This window comes from Centruroides sculpturatus, unplaced genomic scaffold, assembly GCF_000671375.1.
Source record: "Centruroides sculpturatus isolate CEXI.00-Female unplaced genomic scaffold, Cexi_2.0 scaffold879, whole genome shotgun sequence".
Lineage (NCBI taxonomy): Eukaryota > Metazoa > Arthropoda > Arachnida > Scorpiones > Buthidae > Centruroides > Centruroides sculpturatus.
Genome location: NW_019385173.1, coordinates 148,973 through 171,288, shown reverse-complemented (window position 1 = coordinate 171,288; position 22,316 = coordinate 148,973). Strand labels below are relative to the sequence as shown.

Sequence of the window (22,316 nt, the reverse complement as noted above, 5' to 3'; positions counted from 1 at the left end):
CCAACATTAGATCAAAATTAAATTTAAAATTTAAAAACTCCAAATTTTTAATTATTCAAATTAAAATATTTGAATAATTAAATACAACAAAAGTGCTTAAAATTTAAATTTACACCTATCCCTCCTTTTGCATGGTGGATTGTTTTACATGATGGTTCCAAAGAACACCACGTAAAACAAAAATTGAGTTAAAAAAATATAGTACATGCATCCTGTAGAAAAATGCTGGATAGGATCCAGAACTTCAATGGAATGGAAAGATAAGCAATTTACAAAAGAAACATGATCTCTTTTATTCTATCATTATCTTTAACATTATTTGTACATAAATACAGTAAACACTAAGTAGCATAGACAATAAAATCAACACACAGTATTCTCTGATGAACATACAGTACTGTACTGTGCTTAAAAAAGATAAATGAACTCTTGATTTCAACAAAGAGTAACTTTTTAACAATGCCTATGTTCAGCAGACTCAACAGTTCCGGAGCTGTTGAGTATTTTTCTGCTGAACGCCCTGTACAGTAGTGCTCTTTTGGAACACGTTTGGTGTTTTGACGTCACATTTGATAGCGTCTTTCATTTATGCTGCCTATCGCTACCTGAAACTGACCAATGAGGCTTTTTGTTCCAACACAACTTCACTCATCTTTCAGCAGATCCGAGTTGCTACATAACAGCTCCTAATTTGCTCATTACAACTGTTGAGTCTGCTGAATGCAGCCAATAACACAGTTTTAGCAAATATTCAAATTTCAAAATTTTGAAATAAACTGTTTTCCTATGTTAAAATAATCAATCATGTAAAAAGAGAATTAGTTTTCTTTTGTCAACTGTGTTTTTACACAGTCTATTTTTAAGCCAAATTGCTTAAAAATAGATCATTTAAAAAGAGGGATGGGTATATTTAACTTTTTAATCTATATTAGAGAAATAACAATAAAAACTCTAAGTGAAAAGAAAATAATAATGTAATTATATTTATAACAAATATTTTGCATAATGGGAAATCTGCTGTTTATTTTATGATAATTTTTCTTCCATAATATATGAGGTTCATAATTAGTGGCCTTTAAGACTTTTCTGATAGCTTTAGGACTATGCTTTCACACTATATACATATATATGCAAAGTTTTGTGTCTATCAAATATTATTTAATAACTTATAAAAATCTGACATATTTTAAATATTCAATAAGTACCTTGAAATTGTTGTGTGGGTCACAGGTTTGCAATCACTAGATTAATGAATATGTTAAAGTGCCATGTGTTTACAATTATTGTAAACGTACTTTCAGATTGTGATCATTGTATTCAATATATAATAAGTGAATTATATTGGTAAATTTTTTAAAGGTAAACATTTTAAAACTACTTATTATACTTGACATTATATATATACACACACACTGTACAGTACATTGTATACAGACAGGGCCCTCAAGAGAGGAGGAGCTTGAATTGAGCCAACATTCTATTTATTTGATTTGTTCAAATAGAAAAAAGAAACAAGACTAATAGTCAAATGAGGCAAAAGGGGCCTGCTCCACTCCTGTACTCCATATGGCCTTGACTGTACATACACAGAAAAAGATATATAATTATCAATAACGATTAAACATTTAAATAAATTAGCGATTGTTTGAATTTATCTTAAGTAAAAGTATCTTATATTGAAAAGTTTCCTAAAGTATTTAAATTTTTATTACTCCATGAAAAACTAAGCACCTTTCGTAATATTGCGAAGCAATTTTTTGTCTGTGACGATAATCGTTTCCATCAGTACCGCTAACCCATTTGCCTTCTCTCGAAGCCATTTCTATACATTCAATATAGAAATATATTATTTAATAGATAATTTATAACTTTTTACCGATACAAACAAATCATTGACAACGTGTATACTTCGGCAAAGATCGACAACACTGCCATTACGGAATAAATGAGAACTATAATGGAAAAAAAAATCAAAATACATTATCATCTATTAAATATAAAGGCTGTGAAAAAGTGTCATCTCAAAAATTCTTCCATAATATGACTAAAATCCAATCATCCCTTTTGGGAAAGAGTACTGGGATGACTTTTAAATCATCAATTGAAGACATGTGGGAAAAGNACATTGTATATGCGTTGTTAAAGATAAAGACAATTCTTAAAATATAGATATAATATTTATAAAATAATAAAATCTTAATTTGGTAATTAAAAAAATCGTATCATTTTTAGGTTTATTATACAAATAGCTTTCGAAATTCTAATAAAATAGAATACATTTTAACAAGAAATTAAATAAATAATACATAAATATATTTGGTTTTTCTCAAAATTTATTAGTAATAAAGAATAATATAACATATTTAATATATTATATATTCATTATTTAAACTGGGAACAAAATGCGTAATTGGTCACTAGAGGGCAGTCAAGAAGCCAGAAAGATGGAGGAGGATATTCGTCCATGATTCAAACAAGTCTTCTTTATCCTTTTTTAAACATGGATGTTAATAACACGTATATTTATGGTTAAAGTATTGCACAGAGAGGATAAATTATAATTATAAAAAATTTAGTTTTAACACTTACTATTTTCTCAAATATCGCGCTTTGAGTCATTATAGTATAATGGATAGCAAACCTTTAATAACGTGTAAGATATGTTTAGTTTATTTTGTAAACATTTGTACTAATTGTAATTTTTATAAATATATGAAAATAAGTAGATTCTGACTTTATTGATAATGAAATAATTAAGAAAAGAAGAAATAATTGTGTAAAAAGTTCCCATAAGTTAATTTTTTTAAACCAATTATTCCTACATGAACTGTATGTTATGTAATATTGCTTCATGTGATATGTCAGTGATTCTATAACAACTAGATATTTTCTAGGAAGATAAAGCAGCTCTGCAACCAGTAGTGCTCGTAGACTGAAAAAGGGGAGGCACACGCTGTACAAAAGGGCATCGTATATTATGCAAGGAGCTTCAAATTCTATAATTTAACTTTAGATTTGCACTCCCACAAAGTGGCACTGGTTGCACTTGAGACTAACATTGAAAACAAGGAATGTGGTTTTGATCAACTTACAACATGGGTTAATGGACAAATATTGTTCATTAGTTTTTTTTATATTTGCAGAATTGGCTAGAAGTCACTAAATTTCTGTTGTTTGGGGACCTCTTGGGATTAGGAAAAGGACAACCGGGAACATGTGCCCCAATGTAAGGACACCTGTCTGAAGCTTACTTCGAAAAGAGGGTTTAAAACTTTTCTAAATTTAAAAAATTTAGGTGGATGTTAATTGATAGCACTTGGAAATTTAACTGATGCGAGGTGTGCAACCAGTTTATAACTGGCAATTAGCCTGTAGACTTTGTGGTAAATTTTTATGTCAAATATTTTGACCCCTAGATCGAATTTCAAAATTGGCTTCATTCTGACATCAACCTTGCTGAGTTTTATGTATTTGCAAAAATCATATTTAGTGGTTGTGCAATTGCTTTAAATGTCAATCACAGACAACAATGATTTTATGTACAGCTCTGCTTAATAAATACTGAGATTTTTGCTTAATAGAAAACAGTCTTGTCAATTGCAGTAAAATACACAGTAATGTGTGTAAACAAATGGACTTTTTTATTTTATCAGTTTATAAATTAGTGAAATTATAATGTTTGATATGTAGATCATACCAGGATTTATACTTTCACTATCGAAAGAAAGATATAGTTGCAAGATATATATAGAGGAAACAATGTGAAAAAGACATGTTCTTGAATATGTGTCCTTTAGTAATGTCCTGGAATGTTCTAATCACTAAATTATTAAGAAATATTTATCCTATTCGCTAAAACAATTTCTTTGCTCAAAGTAATTTATGAATAAAGGTTTCAAAAATTAATTGCTAGCGTTGGTTTAAATAATTTATTTTTTGCTGAACTTTCAAAGATTGCTTTGATATTAAGAGTTAGAAATTAAAACCTTACAGATGGTTGCTTTACAATTGATAGACAATAGAAGAGAATGAAATACAAAATGGAAGAATAAATATGTTTCCTAATACAAATCCTAAATCTGTATAGTGAACAATTGCTGAATTATATTGGTCTATATTACTACTACTGTTATTAAATTCTATGTAATTTGGCACTAGATACAGACATTAGGTACCATCTCTTAATAAATTTAATAATTAATTTAGCAAGTTCTGAAACATTTCCGATATAATCCGGTAATTATTTGGCTTTAATGTACAGCTTTCACATTTTGGATATTTGTACCTGTACAGTGATTGATATAAAATGATGCTACATGTTGACATTTCAGATTATTGGACAAATTTCCTCCACTTGTAGGAAATTGAACATTTCATTGTTAGATATTGATAAATTAGATGTATAGTTTAAAGGAATCAAAAAATTTTGAACTAAAATTATCTATTAAAATTACTATTTTTTAATATTAAATTTGGAAAATTTAATATTAAAAAATAATAAACGGAAAATTTAACCAAACTATATTTTCATAACTTAGACAATTATAATTGTCAAATGTTTGAGTAAAATCTGATGATTCTTTTTTTAATATAAAACTAACTATCAAATTTTAATTCTTCTATATTTAGGAGGAATTCAAGATTAAATTATGAAATATTCAAATAATCAGATGAAGTTTCTAAAATGTATAGTGTTAATAGAGTTGAAAAAAATTACATCATCGAGTTCTGTAGAATACTGAAATTTTATTTATTGAAATTAGAGTTTTAGCAATTAAAACTGAAATGTAGTAGCAGCCATCACCTATGATATGCCAAAAATCATTCAACATGTGTGAAAAATAGTTATTAGAAATTACAATAATAACTTAAATAACATATATCGTACAAAGAAAAGTAAAGAAGAATAAACCAAAAAAAAATGCAATTTATTACATATAATACTACATTGAACAAGAGTGTTATTTCACCTCATCTTCACTGTTAATGAGCATCATTGCAAGAATTTGCCATTTGTAGTCATGGGAGAAAAAAAATTGAGTTCACAACTTAATTAAGTAGGCTTGAGAAAAATCCCAGTACTTTGTAGGTCACCCAAACTTAAACAGCTTAATGCTTTTTTTTTTTTTAGTATTCTAATACACACTGAAGGTTGCTATTTATTTTCATATTTCTCTTCTGCACTTTTCTTACTTATAATAGCAGGTTGCTATTTATTTTCATATTTCTCTTCTGCACTTTTCTTACTTATAATAGCAGTTCTCAATAGCATTGAGATCAGGACTGTTATCTGCCCAGCTTTGGTATCTTATTTGGAACTTTTTTGGAAATTTTTTACCTAAATGACAATTTGTGGACCATTTTAAGTGACAATAATGTTAACAAACCAAAGGGAAAGAACACATTATACTTTACTCATCAAATTGGCATGGTGACATGGAATAGAACTGCTCTGGAAGATACAAGGTTTTGTCATGAAATTATTCTTGATTGTTGGAATTACTTTGGTAGATAAGATGTTTCTGTAACACTGCACTCACAGACCCATTTTGAAAGTATAGTCTGTTAACATTTTTAATGGATGTGCATCCCCACATCATTTAACATTTGAATCACCAGAAACTGAATCATATAATCCCTGTCATAGACATTGCTCTTTCTACATGTCATGTAAGATTTGCTGTTAGGTCTGTGCAGGTTAAATTTGGATTCATTCAGAACACAACAGAATCCCATATGTCAGTGCTCTAATTTGCATGCTATTAAGTCCAGATAAGCCACTGTTTGCACATTTTACTTGTCAGTAATGACTTTTGTATGAACATTATATTTTTAAACCCATATTGCACAGATGTCATACAGTTTGTGTATTCACTTTTTTGTCTATCTTCTCTTCCCACTTTCACTTCAAAAGAACTAGCAATATGTTCTTGCAGGCTGGAGATTCTTTAGCATCCTATCCTGACAAAAAAATTAATATATTTACCTCCTGATCCACCTTTTTTTTTTTTTCTTTTTTTTAATGCTCACATCTTTATAACAAATGCTCAATTGCAGATAACTGATAATGCATTCTCTGCATTATTTCATGAGAGGAACCTTCAGCTTTTAAAGTAACAATTATGTTTTGTGTCAAACTTTCCACTTTGCAAAGATGGTGCAATTTTATAAACAAGATAATGGGTTTTATATCAATAAAATTATCAGAAATGTTGATGCAGTACATCTTGTCAGCCAAAGGAAAGGATTATCATGTTTATAATGTCATGGATGATTTTGTCTTTAGGAGTTCTTACAGATCTGCAGCAAAATTTTTACTTTGATTTTAAAAATAAAATTTGAAGTGATGCAATTTCCATAGCTGCTGCTGTATATTGCAGAAATCACACACTTGATTTTTATGAATCAGAAAATGTTATGTATGTAAAATATTTATATTAATTCAAATTTTGATAAAATATTGATGTGCATTAATTCAAAAAGCAGTTTATTTTAAATTTATCTTCAGAATTTTGTAGAAATTTAATTTTTAACATAGATATTTTATTTCAAGAGTATTTGTCAAAAATAAAGTAATAAATTGCAAATAATTTATGTCTTAATAAAACTATTATATATATTTTTTTAATAGATGCTGGTGATCAAAAATTATTTTCTACATTAGAAGCAGCTATTTCAGAAGGTCTTCCTGAAGAATCTGCTCAATGGAAAAGGTTAGTGATATAAAGATTCGTCCAAAACAAATTTTAATCATAATACAGTTCTGACTAAACTATATTTCAGAATGAAGCTTATTAATTGCTGATATAAGCTTCTTTAAAATAGTTTCATTGGCATGACATGCAGTAATTTTTATGTAAAATATTTATGAAAGCGATTTTAAAAAGTACTTAAATTATGTTTGACATAATTTCTTTAGTTATTGTAGTCTGTCAACAATTTTACACTTTTTTTTTATTTGCTTTAGGTCATTATTATAGAATGTAGGGAACTATATGATAATGATTTTATAAGAAATTTTCAAATATAGAATATCTGTAGTCATTGTTTTGACAAATATTAATTTTCTAAAACTAACTTTTCTAAAAACTAATCAGAACATAATTTTTTTAGAATTATATAACAAATTAGTAATGAATTTCATAATTTATGATTTTTTTCATCTTTATCAAATTATCTGACAAAGAATACTGAACTTGTACTCATATTCATTATTTCTTCCACTTATTTTTATTAATTCTATAATTGCTTTTAAACTTCTATAATTGGAGGATTTGCAATTAAGAAATTGTTGTTATGCTATAATAGCTACTTTTGATTAATATAAGTTTTATTTTAACTAGTTAATATCTATCAAAGAAAAAAACAGTATATATATATTTTTCAATTAATTGATGAATTAAATACATTTAAAAAAAATTTAATTAAATTGTTATAATACTTTATGGAGATGTAAGGTCTTGACTGAATATATTTAACATTTAACATGTAGAAAATGCCACCTGAGCTTGTGAATATGCCCTACAGCAGGGCTTCCCTATGAAATCAACGAGTTTCAGTCAATGAGCAAATTAGATATACAGTGGGTGATCGGTTAACAAACGAATCAGATAATGAACATTTTCACGAAAGATTTTTATGTTCAGACAACAAACACCCCACAGAACAAACACAGAAGAAGCGACGTAAAATAATGAATACTGATTGGTCTTCCCTTGTCTTCGAGCAACAATTCGAAACTTTTCGGAGTGTGGGAGACGTCGACATCGACACTCAAGCTGGTATATTCCGATCGGATAGTATTCCTCCGAACTTTGAAACTCTCTCTTGTAATTCCAGCCTTTTATTTTTCTGACAAAACAATTCTTTTATGTATTCACGAGACTGTCGGGCGGGCACTCGTTAAGTTTTGCGTCTGTTTTTATTTTCGAAAGGTGAGAGTGTAATGGCAAAGGTAGAGAGAGAATAGGCAGATGATGTCTGATGTTGCTGGGCAGTATGGCTTGAACAGGTCTACAGTAACCCACAGTTCAATCTTATCTAACAAAAATACTGTATAATCAAGAAGACTCAAGCAGCTAAAGGAGTAACAAAAATCATATCTGAGAAATAAAGAACATTGAAAAGTTCATAATGGAATTTGAAATGGATCTGACAACAGAATAACGCCAAGAAACTTGGCGAGATATGTTTTCTTCTGAAAAAGAGGATTAATTAATGCCGATATCTGCTATTAAAGATCTTTTGAAGAAGTGGGAGGATGTCAGAACAACGATCTTAGAAATTGGATCTGTATTATTATTTTTAATTTTATACTTTAATAATATATAATTATTACAGAAATTTTATTTCTAATATTGTTGATCAAAATATTTATTAGAAAATTATTTTTATAGGCCTTATGGAAGAGGTCCAAAACTGGTATATGTCACTGCAAATTTTGTCCAGTTTAGTGAAGATTCCATACCCAAAGAGAGCAATATGAAGTTACTTGGCCAACCATTTTTTCATACATATTGGACTGAGTGTAGTGTGTGTATATAATATAAAATATAATTTTTAGAATATAAAGTAAATGCATTAAGACTGATCTTTTTATACTTTAGATGTGATTTTTAAGCTTTTTAATGAAGAAAAATTTAAGAATTATAATAACTAACTAAAGATGTTTAAGTTCAAACTTCAGAGATAATTTGTTTACAAATATATTTATAATTTCTAGGATGTGGAATCTTACAAACATAACGTTCGAGAAGATATAAATTTATGGATGTCAAAATTGAAATCTAAAAATATCCACGACTGGTTAATTGTAGTAGTGGATTATTCTGATTCTAAAAGAAGTAATAAGAAATTACTGCCTAGGACTACTGTATTAGATAAAATTAAAAATGATTTTCCTAGTAAGAATTCTGAAAGGTATCTATTAATCTTTTGAAATAATAGAAAATTAGTATTGGAAAATCAATGAAAAACATTAAAGATCATTTTATTTACAGATGTGTTTCACTTCTGGATCCTTGTAAAGCAGATGGAAGAGCTACAGAATCCTGGCAAACATTATTACGTCGATTGAGACAATTGTTGTTACAAGCATATAGTAGACAATTAAGTATTTATGAGGAACACATGAGAACTAGGAGAGAGAAGAGGAAAGAATTGGGATGGAATTTTCGGGATTTCTTTTTTCTTCAAGAAGAATTGGCCTTTGTATATGAAATGTTAGGATTGTATGATGAAGCATTGGTTCAATATGATGAATTAGATGCTTTATTCACTCAGTTTGTAATCAACTCTAATGTAGGAGGTTAGATTTAATTTATTTAAGATTCTTAATTTATCATATAAAAAATAACAAGTAGAAATTTATTTGATTCTGATAAAACCGTGTTGTTGTTATTAAGCTGTTTCTTTGCAGACACACTAAGGTGACATATATCAACACTTGGCAACTTATTGACTATTTATTCAGTTGGGACGCCTTTTTCATTACGCGTTTTGGGCATTTGTCCCTCTTCAGCCAACATAAAACACAAACCACTATTGTACAGATGTCGAACAGGATGGACAATTTCATATTTCATATACAACTTGGATAACAAACAAGGTCGACGATAATCATTGGAGAACAAACAGGGTCGTAGATAGCAGCTTGACTACTGGGCTTTTAAATATGGCTTTCTTATAATTTACACAAAATTCAAATAAATAGATTGACAATTACAACATATCTTAACAATATTTGTTTTTACCTGTGGTTGATATTCGCATATTACACCGAAATTCATTCGATATTANTGTTGTTGGTTTGTTAGCAGGGATGGGAGAAAATCCATATTCAGGTATGTGGTGTTATAAAGTTATTTTAGAATATAATAAGTATAAGTATTTTAAAATCTTTTCTTGTTTTTAATAGTAATATTTTTTCCTATTGAAAGCAAAGTTAGAGTTAGATTTTTTCATTACGTATTTCACCAAAAAATATAATTATTTCATCTTAATTGAAATGCATTTCAAGATGCATATTTCAGACCTACTAGTCCAAATGTTTAATGGGGGTCAGGATATGTGATCATAAATCAGATATACAGCATAATAGGAGTACCATTGCACTCTCCATGTATGCAACAGAACCTGATATTACAGCAGACTTCCCCAGAGCCCAAATCATCTTTACTATAGTACACACACACAACACCTCAAGTGGTTAGGGGTGGTTGAGATTTTTTAAGGCTTACTGCAAGTCCACATGCATTAATTTTAGGGAAGAGCTGTCTCTCTGAATGGCATGGCAGCTTTACTTGACAGCGATATTTAATGTTTAATCTTATTTAAAGATGACACAGGGAATGCACGTGCATAAATTCCCTTTATTCGAACTCTTCATCTTACTTTGGTACTTTGAAACCGTGCTAGTAGTTATTAGTAGTAATTCAAACACAAATTATTATCGTATTTATTTTCAGGCACTTGGCAATTTTTATCATCAAGTTTTTATTTAGTTTTGTTATTTGTAATTTTATGGTGTTAAACTTTTGTTTTTAGTTGGCTGAAGAGGGGCAATAAATGCCCGAAACGTGTGTAATATCAACACATATCAACTAAATAAAAACTTGATGATAAAAATTGTCAAGTGCCTGAAAATAAATACGATAATAATTTGTGTTTGAATTACTCTTCATCTTACTGTTACATTTTATATTCTTGAATGATTTTGGAAGATCCAGCTTATTTAGAATTAATTAATTAATTAAGAAAACCTGAGAAAGAACCCAGAAGGGGTTATGAAAACATTTGTTATTTAGTCATACTTTGCACCAGTTACTGGTTGTAGAGAGTCTTATTTTATCATTATCCTGTTGTGGTATGCAGATAAGTAGGGTGAAGTACTGTATTTAATAAGTATATAAATACTAACAAAATACATTCAGATCATGACAAATTTTTAAATCAAAATATGCTGTAAGTACTGGAAAGCCTTGATTTAAATATAAGAAATAAGAGAGAAATAATGTCAGCATCTTTGATTGCACAATTTTTAAATACAATTATGCTAGATTATGCTGAAGCAGATAAAAAAAAAATATCTGCTATCATTGTTGTCATAAAAGAAGATTAAATTCTAATGCAGAAAATGCTGATTCTTTCAATGGAGGGACCAAATGTTGACATTTCAATTCAGTTGAAGATTGAAAAGAAAAAAGTTGATGAGCTACAGAAAGACAAACTTGTAGAAGAAAAGGATTCAAAATAAACCGAATAAACTCTCACAAAATAAAAGGAACTTACAATAATGCTACACAAAAACTTCTGGCTGAGACAGTTGCAAAGCTGCAAAATTGCCTTGAGTCTAGGAATAAAAATTTTAATGCTGAAATTGCTCATATGCAATTTCTCATATGGATTAATGCCAGATATGGAAGCTTCATCTGAAAATCTTCACCTTGTTGTTGGTTTGTTAGCAGGGATGGGAGAAAATCCATATTCAGGTATGTGGTGTTATAAAGTTATTTTAGAATATAATAAGTATAAGTATTTTAAAATCTTTTCTTGTTTTTAATAGTAATATTTTTTCCTATTGAAAGCAAAGTTAGAGTTAGATTTTTTCATTACGTATTTCACCAAAAAATATAATTATTTCATCTTAATTGAAATGCATTTCAAGATGCATATTTCAGACCTACTAGTCCAAATGTTTAATGGGGGTCAGGATATGTGATCATAAATCAGATATACAGCATAATAGGAGTACCATTGCACTCTCCATGTATGCAACAGAACCTGATATTACAGCAGACTTCCCCAGAGCCCAAATCATCTTTACTATAGTACACACACACAACACCTCAAGTGGTTAGGGGTGGTTGAGATTTTTTAAGGCTTACTGCAAGTCCACATGCATTAATTTTAGGGAAGAGCTGTCTCTCTGAATGGCATGGCAGCTTTACTTGACAGCGATATTTAGTNATTTATTTATTTTTTTAATTTAAATATTCGGCTAAGTAAGAATGATTGATCGAATTTTTTTATATTTGACCATAGATGTAGGATTGATTATTATTATAATTTTTGTATTAGGTATGCCAGATTGGCTTACAAGTTTCACGCAGATTTGTAATTCATGGGCTGGTCTCTGTTTATTACGTGAAGTAGCTTTAAGTCTTAGAGAGATAATAAAAAAGGATCAAGGCTCTTTATTAGAATTCAGAAATTATCTCTTCTCCAGGCAGTGTAATTTACTACTACTACTTTGTAGACCTTGGGAAGTTGCACAAAGAACGCTTCCATTTTTATATAATACTGTTGGTGAACTTCGAATATTGGAGGTAAATTTGAACATGTTAGCAGATTTTTAAAGATATTTTTAAGATTGGTTTTTGACATGAAAGTTGCATTTATAAAACATGTAACATGTTTATTATAGATAAGACTGGTTATAAACAATATAAATAATATATTTTGATATTTAATTTCTAATTATAGGTTGAGATGTCTCCAGGCTCTCTTGCATCCTGGGTTATATTAAGTTGCCTAGAAGTATTACAAACGTGTGAAAGATTTAGTGATTCTACACAGATGGAAAGTTATTCATTATATACAGCTAGTCTTTGGGAATATACTAGACAAAAGGTATGTGTAGTTGATTTAATATTAAATTATAATGTTAATTAAAAATCAAGTATTTCATATTTGCTTCATGTTTCTATTTAAAATCAGTTATCATAATTAAATCTTAACAAGTAAATGATTATTATTTATATGGTTAAACTAAAAGGTAAAGTTTTAAGTAACTCTTACCTATGATTAAAAAGGGTATAGATCCAGCAGGAGCCACAAACGGTGTATTAAAATACATGATCAATCCAAATGACGAAGCCAAAGACATTCCTCCCGACGTTAATGCAATTATTCCTGTCCAAGGTTTGCTTTCGATCCAATTGTTATACAAACAGGTCAGCATTGAAAAGATTGCTATTGCTAACATTGCAATCGGTATTCGTGGAAATATTCGACTGACGACAGAAGACAACTCTTGTTCAATTGTAATCGCTGTGTATCGATCGACGATTATGTACTGAAAATTACTCGATTCAATAAGATCTAAAAAGAGATTTTGCCATTCTTCGACTCTGCTTCTTTGAACTTTCAAATAGTCGTTAAAGTAATAAACAAGCCGCAATACTTTAGCACTTTTAACGTAATCTTCTGCATTTTTTTCGACTCCTCCTAAAAATAGACTCGTTAATTGAAAATCGAATTCATTTCTCTCGCTTAAAGGGTATTTGATGGAATAAGTGTTGTTTTCGACTTCATCTTGCATTAATAAAATAGAATTCTCGAAGCATCTCTTGTTATTTCTTGCACATAAATCTTTATATGTAAAATTTTCTGCAGTTTTTATATTTTGGACAGTTTTATCCAGTTCAATAATTTCTTGAAATACGTTTCTTCGAAGCACAGATCCTTCATCTTTTGCCGTAACTAAAAGTACTGCTATGTTTGGTTCTCTGTTCATCCTTCCCATGTGTGCATCGGAAGATAGATTCATTGCAAATAATCTTTCTATGGAGGCTTCTTCAATAACGTGTCTGGTATTTTTGGGTGCAATTAAATATTTTACATTTGTTTCTTCGTACCACTTGTGAAGACCCGTAGCTAATACCACGGATACAATCACCGGAATGACGATAAAGTAAGAAGGATTTCTACCAATACATAATCCTAATTGTCTAAACTTTTTCGATAAGAAAATATTGATATATTTCAATTTCATAACGGATCTGAAAAATGTTAATTATTTAATCAATTGGTATTATTTTTCCNGTGCTAGTAGTTATTAGTAGTAATTCAAACACAAATTATTATCGTATTTATTTTCAGGCACTTGGCAATTTTTATCATCAAGTTTTTATTTAGTTTTGTTATTTGTAATTTTATGGTGTTAAACTTTTGTTTTTAGTTGGCTGAAGAGGGGCAATAAATGCCCGAAACGTGTGTAATATCAACACATATCAACTAAATAAAAACTTGATGATAAAAATTGTCAAGTGCCTGAAAATAAATACGATAATAATTTGTGTTTGAATTACTCTTCATCTTACTGTTACATTTTATATTCTTGAATGATTTTGGAAGATCCAGCTTATTTAGAATTAATTAATTAATTAAGAAAACCTGAGAAAGAACCCAGAAGGGGTTATGAAAACATTTGTTATTTAGTCATACTTTGCACCAGTTACTGGTTGTAGAGAGTCTTATTTTATCATTATCCTGTTGTGGTATGCAGATAAGTAGGGTGAAGTACTGTATTTAATAAGTATATAAATACTAACAAAATACATTCAGATCATGACAAATTTTTAAATCAAAATATGCTGTAAGTACTGGAAAGCCTTGATTTAAATATAAGAAATAAGAGAGAAATAATGTCAGCATCTTTGATTGCACAATTTTTAAATACAATTATGCTAGATTATGCTGAAGCAGATAAAAAAAAAATATCTGCTATCATTGTTGTCATAAAAGAAGATTAAATTCTAATGCAGAAAATGCTGATTCTTTCAATGGAGGGACCAAATGTTGACATTTCAATTCAGTTGAAGATTGAAAAGAAAAAAGTTGATGAGCTACAGAAAGACAAACTTGTAGAAGAAAAGGATTCAAAATAAACCGAATAAACTCTCACAAAATAAAAGGAACTTACAATAATGCTACACAAAAACTTCTGGCTGAGACAGTTGCAAAGCTGCAAAATTGCCTTGAGTCTAGGAATAAAAATTTTAATGCTGAAATTGCTCATATGCAATTTCTCATATGCAATTGCTCATATTGTTCTCACAACTGCAGAAAATCAAACTAAAACAATAACATCATTTCTTGAAGCTGCTTCAAGAAAAAAGAAAAATTAATAAAATTCTGATCTTTTGAAAACAGTTATTAAAATTTTATTGTAATAAGATTGATATTTACTTTTATTTTAAAATTAAGTTCTGAACAAAACTATTTTTTCAAAAAAAAGTGTGTTTTGTACATGGGGGGAAAAGGAATTTAAAAAAATCTAGTATATTTAGGATACTTTTCAAAAACATTTCTTTTATTTCTTAAATTTATTCTTATATTTTCAGAATGTTTTGGTAGAAGGTATGTCATTTGTCTATATGTAGATAGCTATCATTGTTAGTAGAACAATTGCAGTTTTCAAATATAGAGATATTTACTGTTTAATCATTAACAATTTTCTACATGTTGATGTCTTAACTCTCTAAGATTTGAAAATTTCTTCTTTACTTGGATATGAAATTGCTTTATCCCTTAGGTTAGAAGGGGAACTTGTATACAAAAACCAGTCATATTACTTTAATTTTGGCTAATTTTATCTTAAATGGATTAAGCTGATTTTGGCCAATTTTGTGTTTAATTAATGAGTTAATAATAAATTTACTGCACCGAAACAACAAAAAGATACATTTAATAATAAAGTTTTTTATATTTAAACATGCAAATAGCATGAAATATTTTTGAAGCTGTATGATATATATGTAATTTTATTGAACAAATATTTCAATTTATCTCATTTAAAACATTGAGACAAACTACTTTTTTTTATTTATAAAATTGAAAGTTTTTTTATATTTATATAAATAGTTTTTAGTTCTTTTTTGTTTATTTAAATTAATTCTGTTTGCATATTTGGTTATATGTTGATTCAAAAACATGGTTATAGCAATATATGGTTATATTATTATCCTTAAAACATCAAAACATTAATGCACTAAATCAAAGGACTGATTTTTTGGTGTTCATAAAAAGAAAGAAAACCTTATAATTGACAGCATGATGATGATCCCAAATACAAGAATTAATATGTTAAAAAATTATGGCATACTATATTAATTGTAAAAATTTCATTTATATTTTTTACTCATTGATATGATAGTTTATCTTAAAAATAATGTTTTAAATTACAATAGTAATTCCATTTTACTATTATTGCAGTCTGACATTTACAGATTTGTTTTTTGGATGTTGATTTAATTTTGAAATATATAAGGTCAGATAAAAAGAATATTACTGCTTCAACGGAAATAATTTTTTAATATATTTATTATCAAGTATATTAACAGAAACTTCACATCAGCTATAAGTTTAATGTTTCCAAAAATCAAAATGAATTATATTTTTGTAAAATAAAATAAACTTTAATTTCTCCTCAAATGATTTCTTCTCAAATAATAATGATTCATCATCATTGTCTGTAAAATTCTTTAATAATTCTCTGTACCAATTAAATTTTGAATTAGCAAATTGACATTACATATCTTATAAATATTATGATGTATTTTTTATTGCTTCTTAATTTTATTCTTGAATATATCTTCTGTTAATGAAATGATCATGTATTAAATTTTTAATTTTTTCATCATTTATTTCAGTGATATATAATAAATTTTAATATCAAGATTGAAAAAATGATTTTAATCAAATTTAGCTTTTTATGTATTGCTTTAATTGATAAACATTTAAATAACTATAATATTAAATATTTTAGAAAATTTAAATTTTTTTAAAATATAAATAGTAAATAAAGCTCCATTTTAAATTACTATTTTAGTGAATTTTACAATATCATTTTTATATTATTTAGTATAATATCTAATTAAAATAGTTTTTATATTCTAATTAAATAAATTTATTTTTCAGATACTGAAATCAATAGTCCGCAGGCAAAATTAAGAGAATCACTTTCTTCAAAGGATGGATTTTTAAAACATTATTTGGTAAATAACTTATTATTAATTTTTTTCATATTTTCTGTTTTTATTAACAGTTCATCATAAATTCATATCAGTCATTTGATTACTATTTTTTATTTACATTTACAAATAAGCAGTAATTTAATTACATGTGAAACCAATAATAATCATTCAGTACTGCCAGATTTTCTTTCTAGCTGTAATATGACTAACTAATTATAAGAATATTACATAATTTGGGCTAAAGGAGGTGGTTAAGTTGTTATTTTGTATTAAATTTAATTAGAAATTAAGAGTTTCTAGCCTGTTTCAACAACAATTGTTTGTTTATCTAAAATTTTCCAAATTTTCTAAAACAATCCTGGGGATGGCTACTAACTTAGTAGCCATCCTCAGGATTGAATGTTTATGTAATAGAATTCTTTTCAAAAGAATTCTGTGTTGTGATAAATATATAACTATAAGTTATAAATATATATATTTACTGTATAAACAATAATTTTATATAATATGAAGACTAATACTACAATTATCATCCTTCTACTACATACTACAATAAAGTCTTAAGTAATAACTTGGAGTTGCTGTGAGAAAATCAACCGACACAGATTAAAGTGATTTTATATAAAATTACAATTATCATGTATCATTTCATTGTCCATGTGTGATTATTAACACTATGTGGGATTATAATATGATATAATTATATGAAATATTCAAGTTTTTCATTTTTCATTAAATTTATTGTAAAACTGAAAAGTGTAGGAAGGGAATACTTTATTAAAGTGTTCCTTTCCAAGACAATTTATAATAAAATTATACATAAATATAAAATTAATTTTAGATGACTAGAAAAATAAAAATCACTGTTTATGGTATAAAATTATAAAAAAGATTAAGATGTTTAAACTGCTCTTAAAACTTGAGTTAAACTCAAAAATCAGAGAATTTAATCATTGTAAATAGATTTTAAAAGAACAATTATCTATAATATTTAAAGTATATCTATAAATAATAAAATCTATAATTTAAAGTATCTTGTTTAAAAATATAATTTTTTTTATATTTAGTTTTGCATTTTACAATAGATAATTGATGATATTTGTACATAAATTGATGATTAATATGTATTTAGGAAATATCTGAATTGACAATGGGAACATTCAAACATATTGGAAGAATTCGAACTGCTAGATTTATTGGAAGGGATTTGGCTCAACTTTATATGTAAGTTATTTTTGAAATTTATAAATAAATAGGAATTTAATTTAAGAATATATAAGAAATATTTCAATAGGCTTTTCAGTGTTCTGTGAAAGATACTCTAATACATAGAATTGGATTAAATTCTGAGTTTAAATTCCTAAGATTTAATTATTTAAACATTTGTTGATATTTAAAAGTACAAATCAAAAAAAATTGATAAAAAGATTCAAATCATAAATAAGACTTTTTAAGAATTTTTATTTAAATGTCTAAGGTTGTATAAATGGAAATCATTAACATATGTAATTTTGAATACAAATTATTGTTTACTATTAATAATAATAATATTTATGGCCATAAAAGAAAGACTAAGAAACTAAAATCTCTTCCTAGTCTCAAAGCACACAATTATTTAGTATTCTTGATAGGATATTTATGTTGAATTTTTTTCATACATAAATCTATATTTAACATTATACTACTACTTGGATCTTTTATATCAATGCTGAACAACATATTCAAAGATAATTTGACCAGAATGTTTAAGATAAAAAATGAAGATAATATGATGATTATAATTATGCATTTGATTGCATTTTGATCAAAGATGATAGAACCAAATTTAAAAAATTGCTTCTCCAAAAAAAAAAAAAAAAATTTAATGACTGAAATTAAACAGTTTGTTGTTCTTAGTTGTATATACAAGTATATATTTATATTTATACTAATTGTATTCATTTTGCAATAAAAAAATTTAACATACTTTTCTGTATACAGTAGAACCTCGAAAACTCGGCTCTCGATAACCCGGCACTCCGGATAACTCGGGCACACCCTGGCAGGGCAAAAAAATCCTTAGTTAATTAATTTTCATTATAGACAGCTTTATAAAAGTATAAATGCTCTCATAAATAATTTTTCTGAGGTCTGTCTTATCAGGTAAATTACTGTACACAGTGTATTCATTAATTTTCATTTTCATGTAGTAAAGGCTCTATGCCTTCATAAAGGACGTACTTTTCCTTTGTTTAAGGGTATTTGGGCAGTTTATTCTCTGTTATATTCTCAAGTAAACAATACATACAAGTACAGTACAGTATTTTCTGAGGAAACACTCGTACTTATTTTTTTTAACCCCATTCCCGATAACCCGGCATTTTCACAAACTCGGCCACCCTTCGGTCCACATTAGGCCGAGTTTTCGAGGTTCTACTGTATTATAATTTGTGAACACCATCTGACTTTGTTGTGCCTTTATAGGGTTTTTACAGAGTTACTATTATGTTAAATTGTTAGATTTTGTTTTAATATTAAATTTCAGAACTCTTATTTTATAATAGTCTGTTAGAATTTGTACTAAGAGATAAACAAACTCATTTAAAATATTTTTATATTACAATTTTTAATTAAAAAGAATGCTTAAAAAGTTTAAAAACTTTTTTATGTAAAAGACCTTAAATAGCCTTGTCAATAAATAACAATAAAATATTTTATTCCATATATAGTGAAGCTTTTTGTCCTAAAATTTATTTCTTATATTTAATAACAATGTGGTTATATTTTAAAATATTTCAATAAATTTTTAAATATAACCATGCTTATTATTATTATTATTTGTTATTTGTTATTGGAAATAAAGAAATATTTTATATCAATATTTTAGCTTTCAATTATCTTTAAGCTGAGAAAGTTTCTAAGCCATTTTGAATTTTTTTATTAGTTTATTTATCTTCCATTTATTCCATAGACAGTTTAGGTTACTTATGTTTTTAGAATATGAAATTGGATTCTAAAAGCAAGACATATTCATAATTTTATAAACTTTTTAATATAATGATATATAGTTTTGAATTGCTTTCTAAGAACTGTTATTAAGTGTTACATTTAAGGATCACTCTAACTAATAAAACGTGTGTATATAAATATTTAAAATAATTTGAGAATTTGAATTTCAAATGATTTTATTTTGGAATATAATTTACATAAAAGTATTATTGATATTATATATCAATAAACAGAAAATAAAATTTAACTTTTAAGAACTGTTTATCTTATTTATGAAATATGTAACTCCCTTATTTCGTGCATGTTTAAATATGTATGAAATAATAAGTGAATATTTTAAACATGGGTTAGAAATTTATTATGTAAAATCCAAAATGATGTAAATGATAAATATAAACATAGAAAATTTACAAAAATTCTCAAATATTTTAAAAAAGTGTACTTTAAAAAGCAATACTGTTATTTCTTGGTATGTGAAAGGGATTAAGTGAGAAGATACTTTTTAAAGTATTGTCTATTTGAGAAATAAATGTGGGGTTTTTGATACTTAAAAATGTAGTTTAATTACATTTTTTAAAAAGAAAAATAGTATTAAACATTTTCATAGCTTACAAAAATTGTTAATCTATACTATATATTAAAATAGAGATGATTCAATTATTTAATTTTAATCTGAACTGTTTCTATAAATCTACCCAGCCTATAAAATAAATCCAAACATATTGATTGATATTTTTTCAATTTATCTGTTATTAAAAATTGTTGCAGTTGAAATAGTTTTATGTACAGTATAGTAGAATTGTTTAATTTAATTATTTTGAGATTTGCCAATTCAATAATAAATGACTTATAACATTAAGCAGAGTAAATAAGTAAGACTGTAATCAGTGAAAATTTTAGTTTTATGGATGTATTAAAATGATTAAAAAAAAAATGTTTAACCTGAAGATGCATTAATTATAATTAATGAGAGGGGTGCTTTGAATGGTGTTGGTGCGAATTAAAGTGTACCTTTCTGATTTGAGTTTGTGAGGGGCTAGCCGGGGATACAGTGTAATTTATTACTTTTGTACCACTTAATTGGCATCTAGTTGTTAAACTAGTCCTCTGGTTGTCAAAAAGAATGGCTTTTCCTAGATCCAAGGAAAATCAAGGGTGGAGTGCTTTTACTAAATAGGTTAATTCAAGCAGAATTGGATGATCGTGTAATCATCTTTTTCCTCACGTCAGGATTCCCGACACCAGTTAATCAAATTTAGAATACGCGGATAACAAGGATCTGATTCAGACACTTGAGAGACATTTCTTAAACAAATAATAAAAAAAATTTAATAAAACAAAAATAAACAAATTTACACAAAAATGGAATAATTAAAATTAATCGGTTGAGAGAGAGCTCACAATGTTTAGTATAACCATACTACCTCTAGATGATTTCTCTATCTTCACCTTTTGTTTCTTTATACTTCAATTCTTTAAATTCTTATACTTCAGTTCATGGTGTGGTCTTGACAAGCACATAATTATAATTTCTTCTGTATCTTACTAACTTAACTCATTATTAAAATCGGCTGGATACGACTAATGGCGTTGGCCTTAGGGAATCGGTATGGAATACGTCTGGCTTCTAGGAGATCTTGTGGCGTACTCCTAAGGGCATTGTCCTTAGGGAGCCTTATGTGGAATATGTCTCTCTTCTGTGAGATCTTCTGGCTTACTCCCCGAATTAGGTAAAACTCTATATTTCATGATTTCCATCCAATTAGCTTTTAGGATTTTCTCACGTGAATAGAGGAAAAGGGATTTATCGAGGGGTCGACAGTTCCCAGGGTGCTGAGATTTTTGGTAGATAAGGGTAAAACAAAAGGATGTTTCTGGAATGATCTGGAAAGGATGAAAAAGAAACACTATGTTACTATTAATAAGAAAAACTTTGGGAGAAATTGTTTACTCTCATTGATGTTCGTATTTGATATTTGCTATGGTCAAACTTGACAGAAGTAATTTTAGGATGTTTCCAAATAGTTATCTGGTAATAGCTGTGAATTATATGCTGCCATATGAAAACATTTTGAATCCCTCTGATGAATTGGAGAAGATTTTAGAGAGCTGGTTACATTTTACTTCTTCTTTGTTAATAATTGGTTATTTTAATGCTAGAATAGAAAATGAATGTGACACAAATTGTGTGAATAACTCAGCTGTCTATAACAAAAGAATGAGTCATGACTCTGGAACTAATAACAAAGGAAGATTATTGTTAAATTTTGTTCAAAATTATAATTGTTTGTCTTAAATGGGTGCTTTGTTTGTGATTTCCCAGTTGTTATACCATATCTCCCATAAGAGAGCTTTGGTAATTGACTGTTATATATTTGGAATTTTTATTGTATTAAATTTGAGGTTCTGCACCAAATATACTACCCTGCAAGATGATTAGTGAAGAAACCAATGATATAGTCTGTTTGGCAGTTGATAGCCACTCTCTATATAATAGGGAAAGTTTTTATTTATTTTCATGGAGTCAAATTCTAATTTATAGATTTCTTTTTGTTGTGACTCTGTTTAGAG

The 22,316-nt window shown here is 27.6% G+C and overlaps 1 protein-coding gene across 1 annotated transcript in view; it reads left to right on the top strand.

Annotated features, from left to right (window-relative positions):
* Positions 1 to 2,413: 2,413 nt before the first annotated feature.
* The window catches only part of LOC111635734 (trafficking protein particle complex subunit 10-like), a 34,898-nt gene continuing 14,995 nt past the window's right edge, over positions 2,414 to 22,316 (top strand). Inside the window, exons 1-12 of the mRNA XM_023380799.1 lie at positions 2,414 to 2,653; positions 6,632 to 6,713; positions 8,397 to 8,532; positions 8,723 to 8,919; positions 9,000 to 9,307; positions 12,079 to 12,326; positions 12,484 to 12,630; positions 12,813 to 13,043; positions 15,126 to 15,141; positions 16,702 to 16,778; positions 17,890 to 17,981; positions 21,771 to 21,933. Of these exons, the coding sequence (XP_023236567.1) occupies positions 2,629 to 2,653; positions 6,632 to 6,713; positions 8,397 to 8,532; positions 8,723 to 8,919; positions 9,000 to 9,307; positions 12,079 to 12,326; positions 12,484 to 12,630; positions 12,813 to 13,043; positions 15,126 to 15,141; positions 16,702 to 16,778; positions 17,890 to 17,981; positions 21,771 to 21,933 (1,722 nt within the window). The 5' untranslated portion in view covers positions 2,414 to 2,628. The remainder of the gene's footprint in view (positions 2,654 to 6,631; positions 6,714 to 8,396; positions 8,533 to 8,722; positions 8,920 to 8,999; positions 9,308 to 12,078; positions 12,327 to 12,483; positions 12,631 to 12,812; positions 13,044 to 15,125; positions 15,142 to 16,701; positions 16,779 to 17,889; positions 17,982 to 21,770; positions 21,934 to 22,316) is intronic.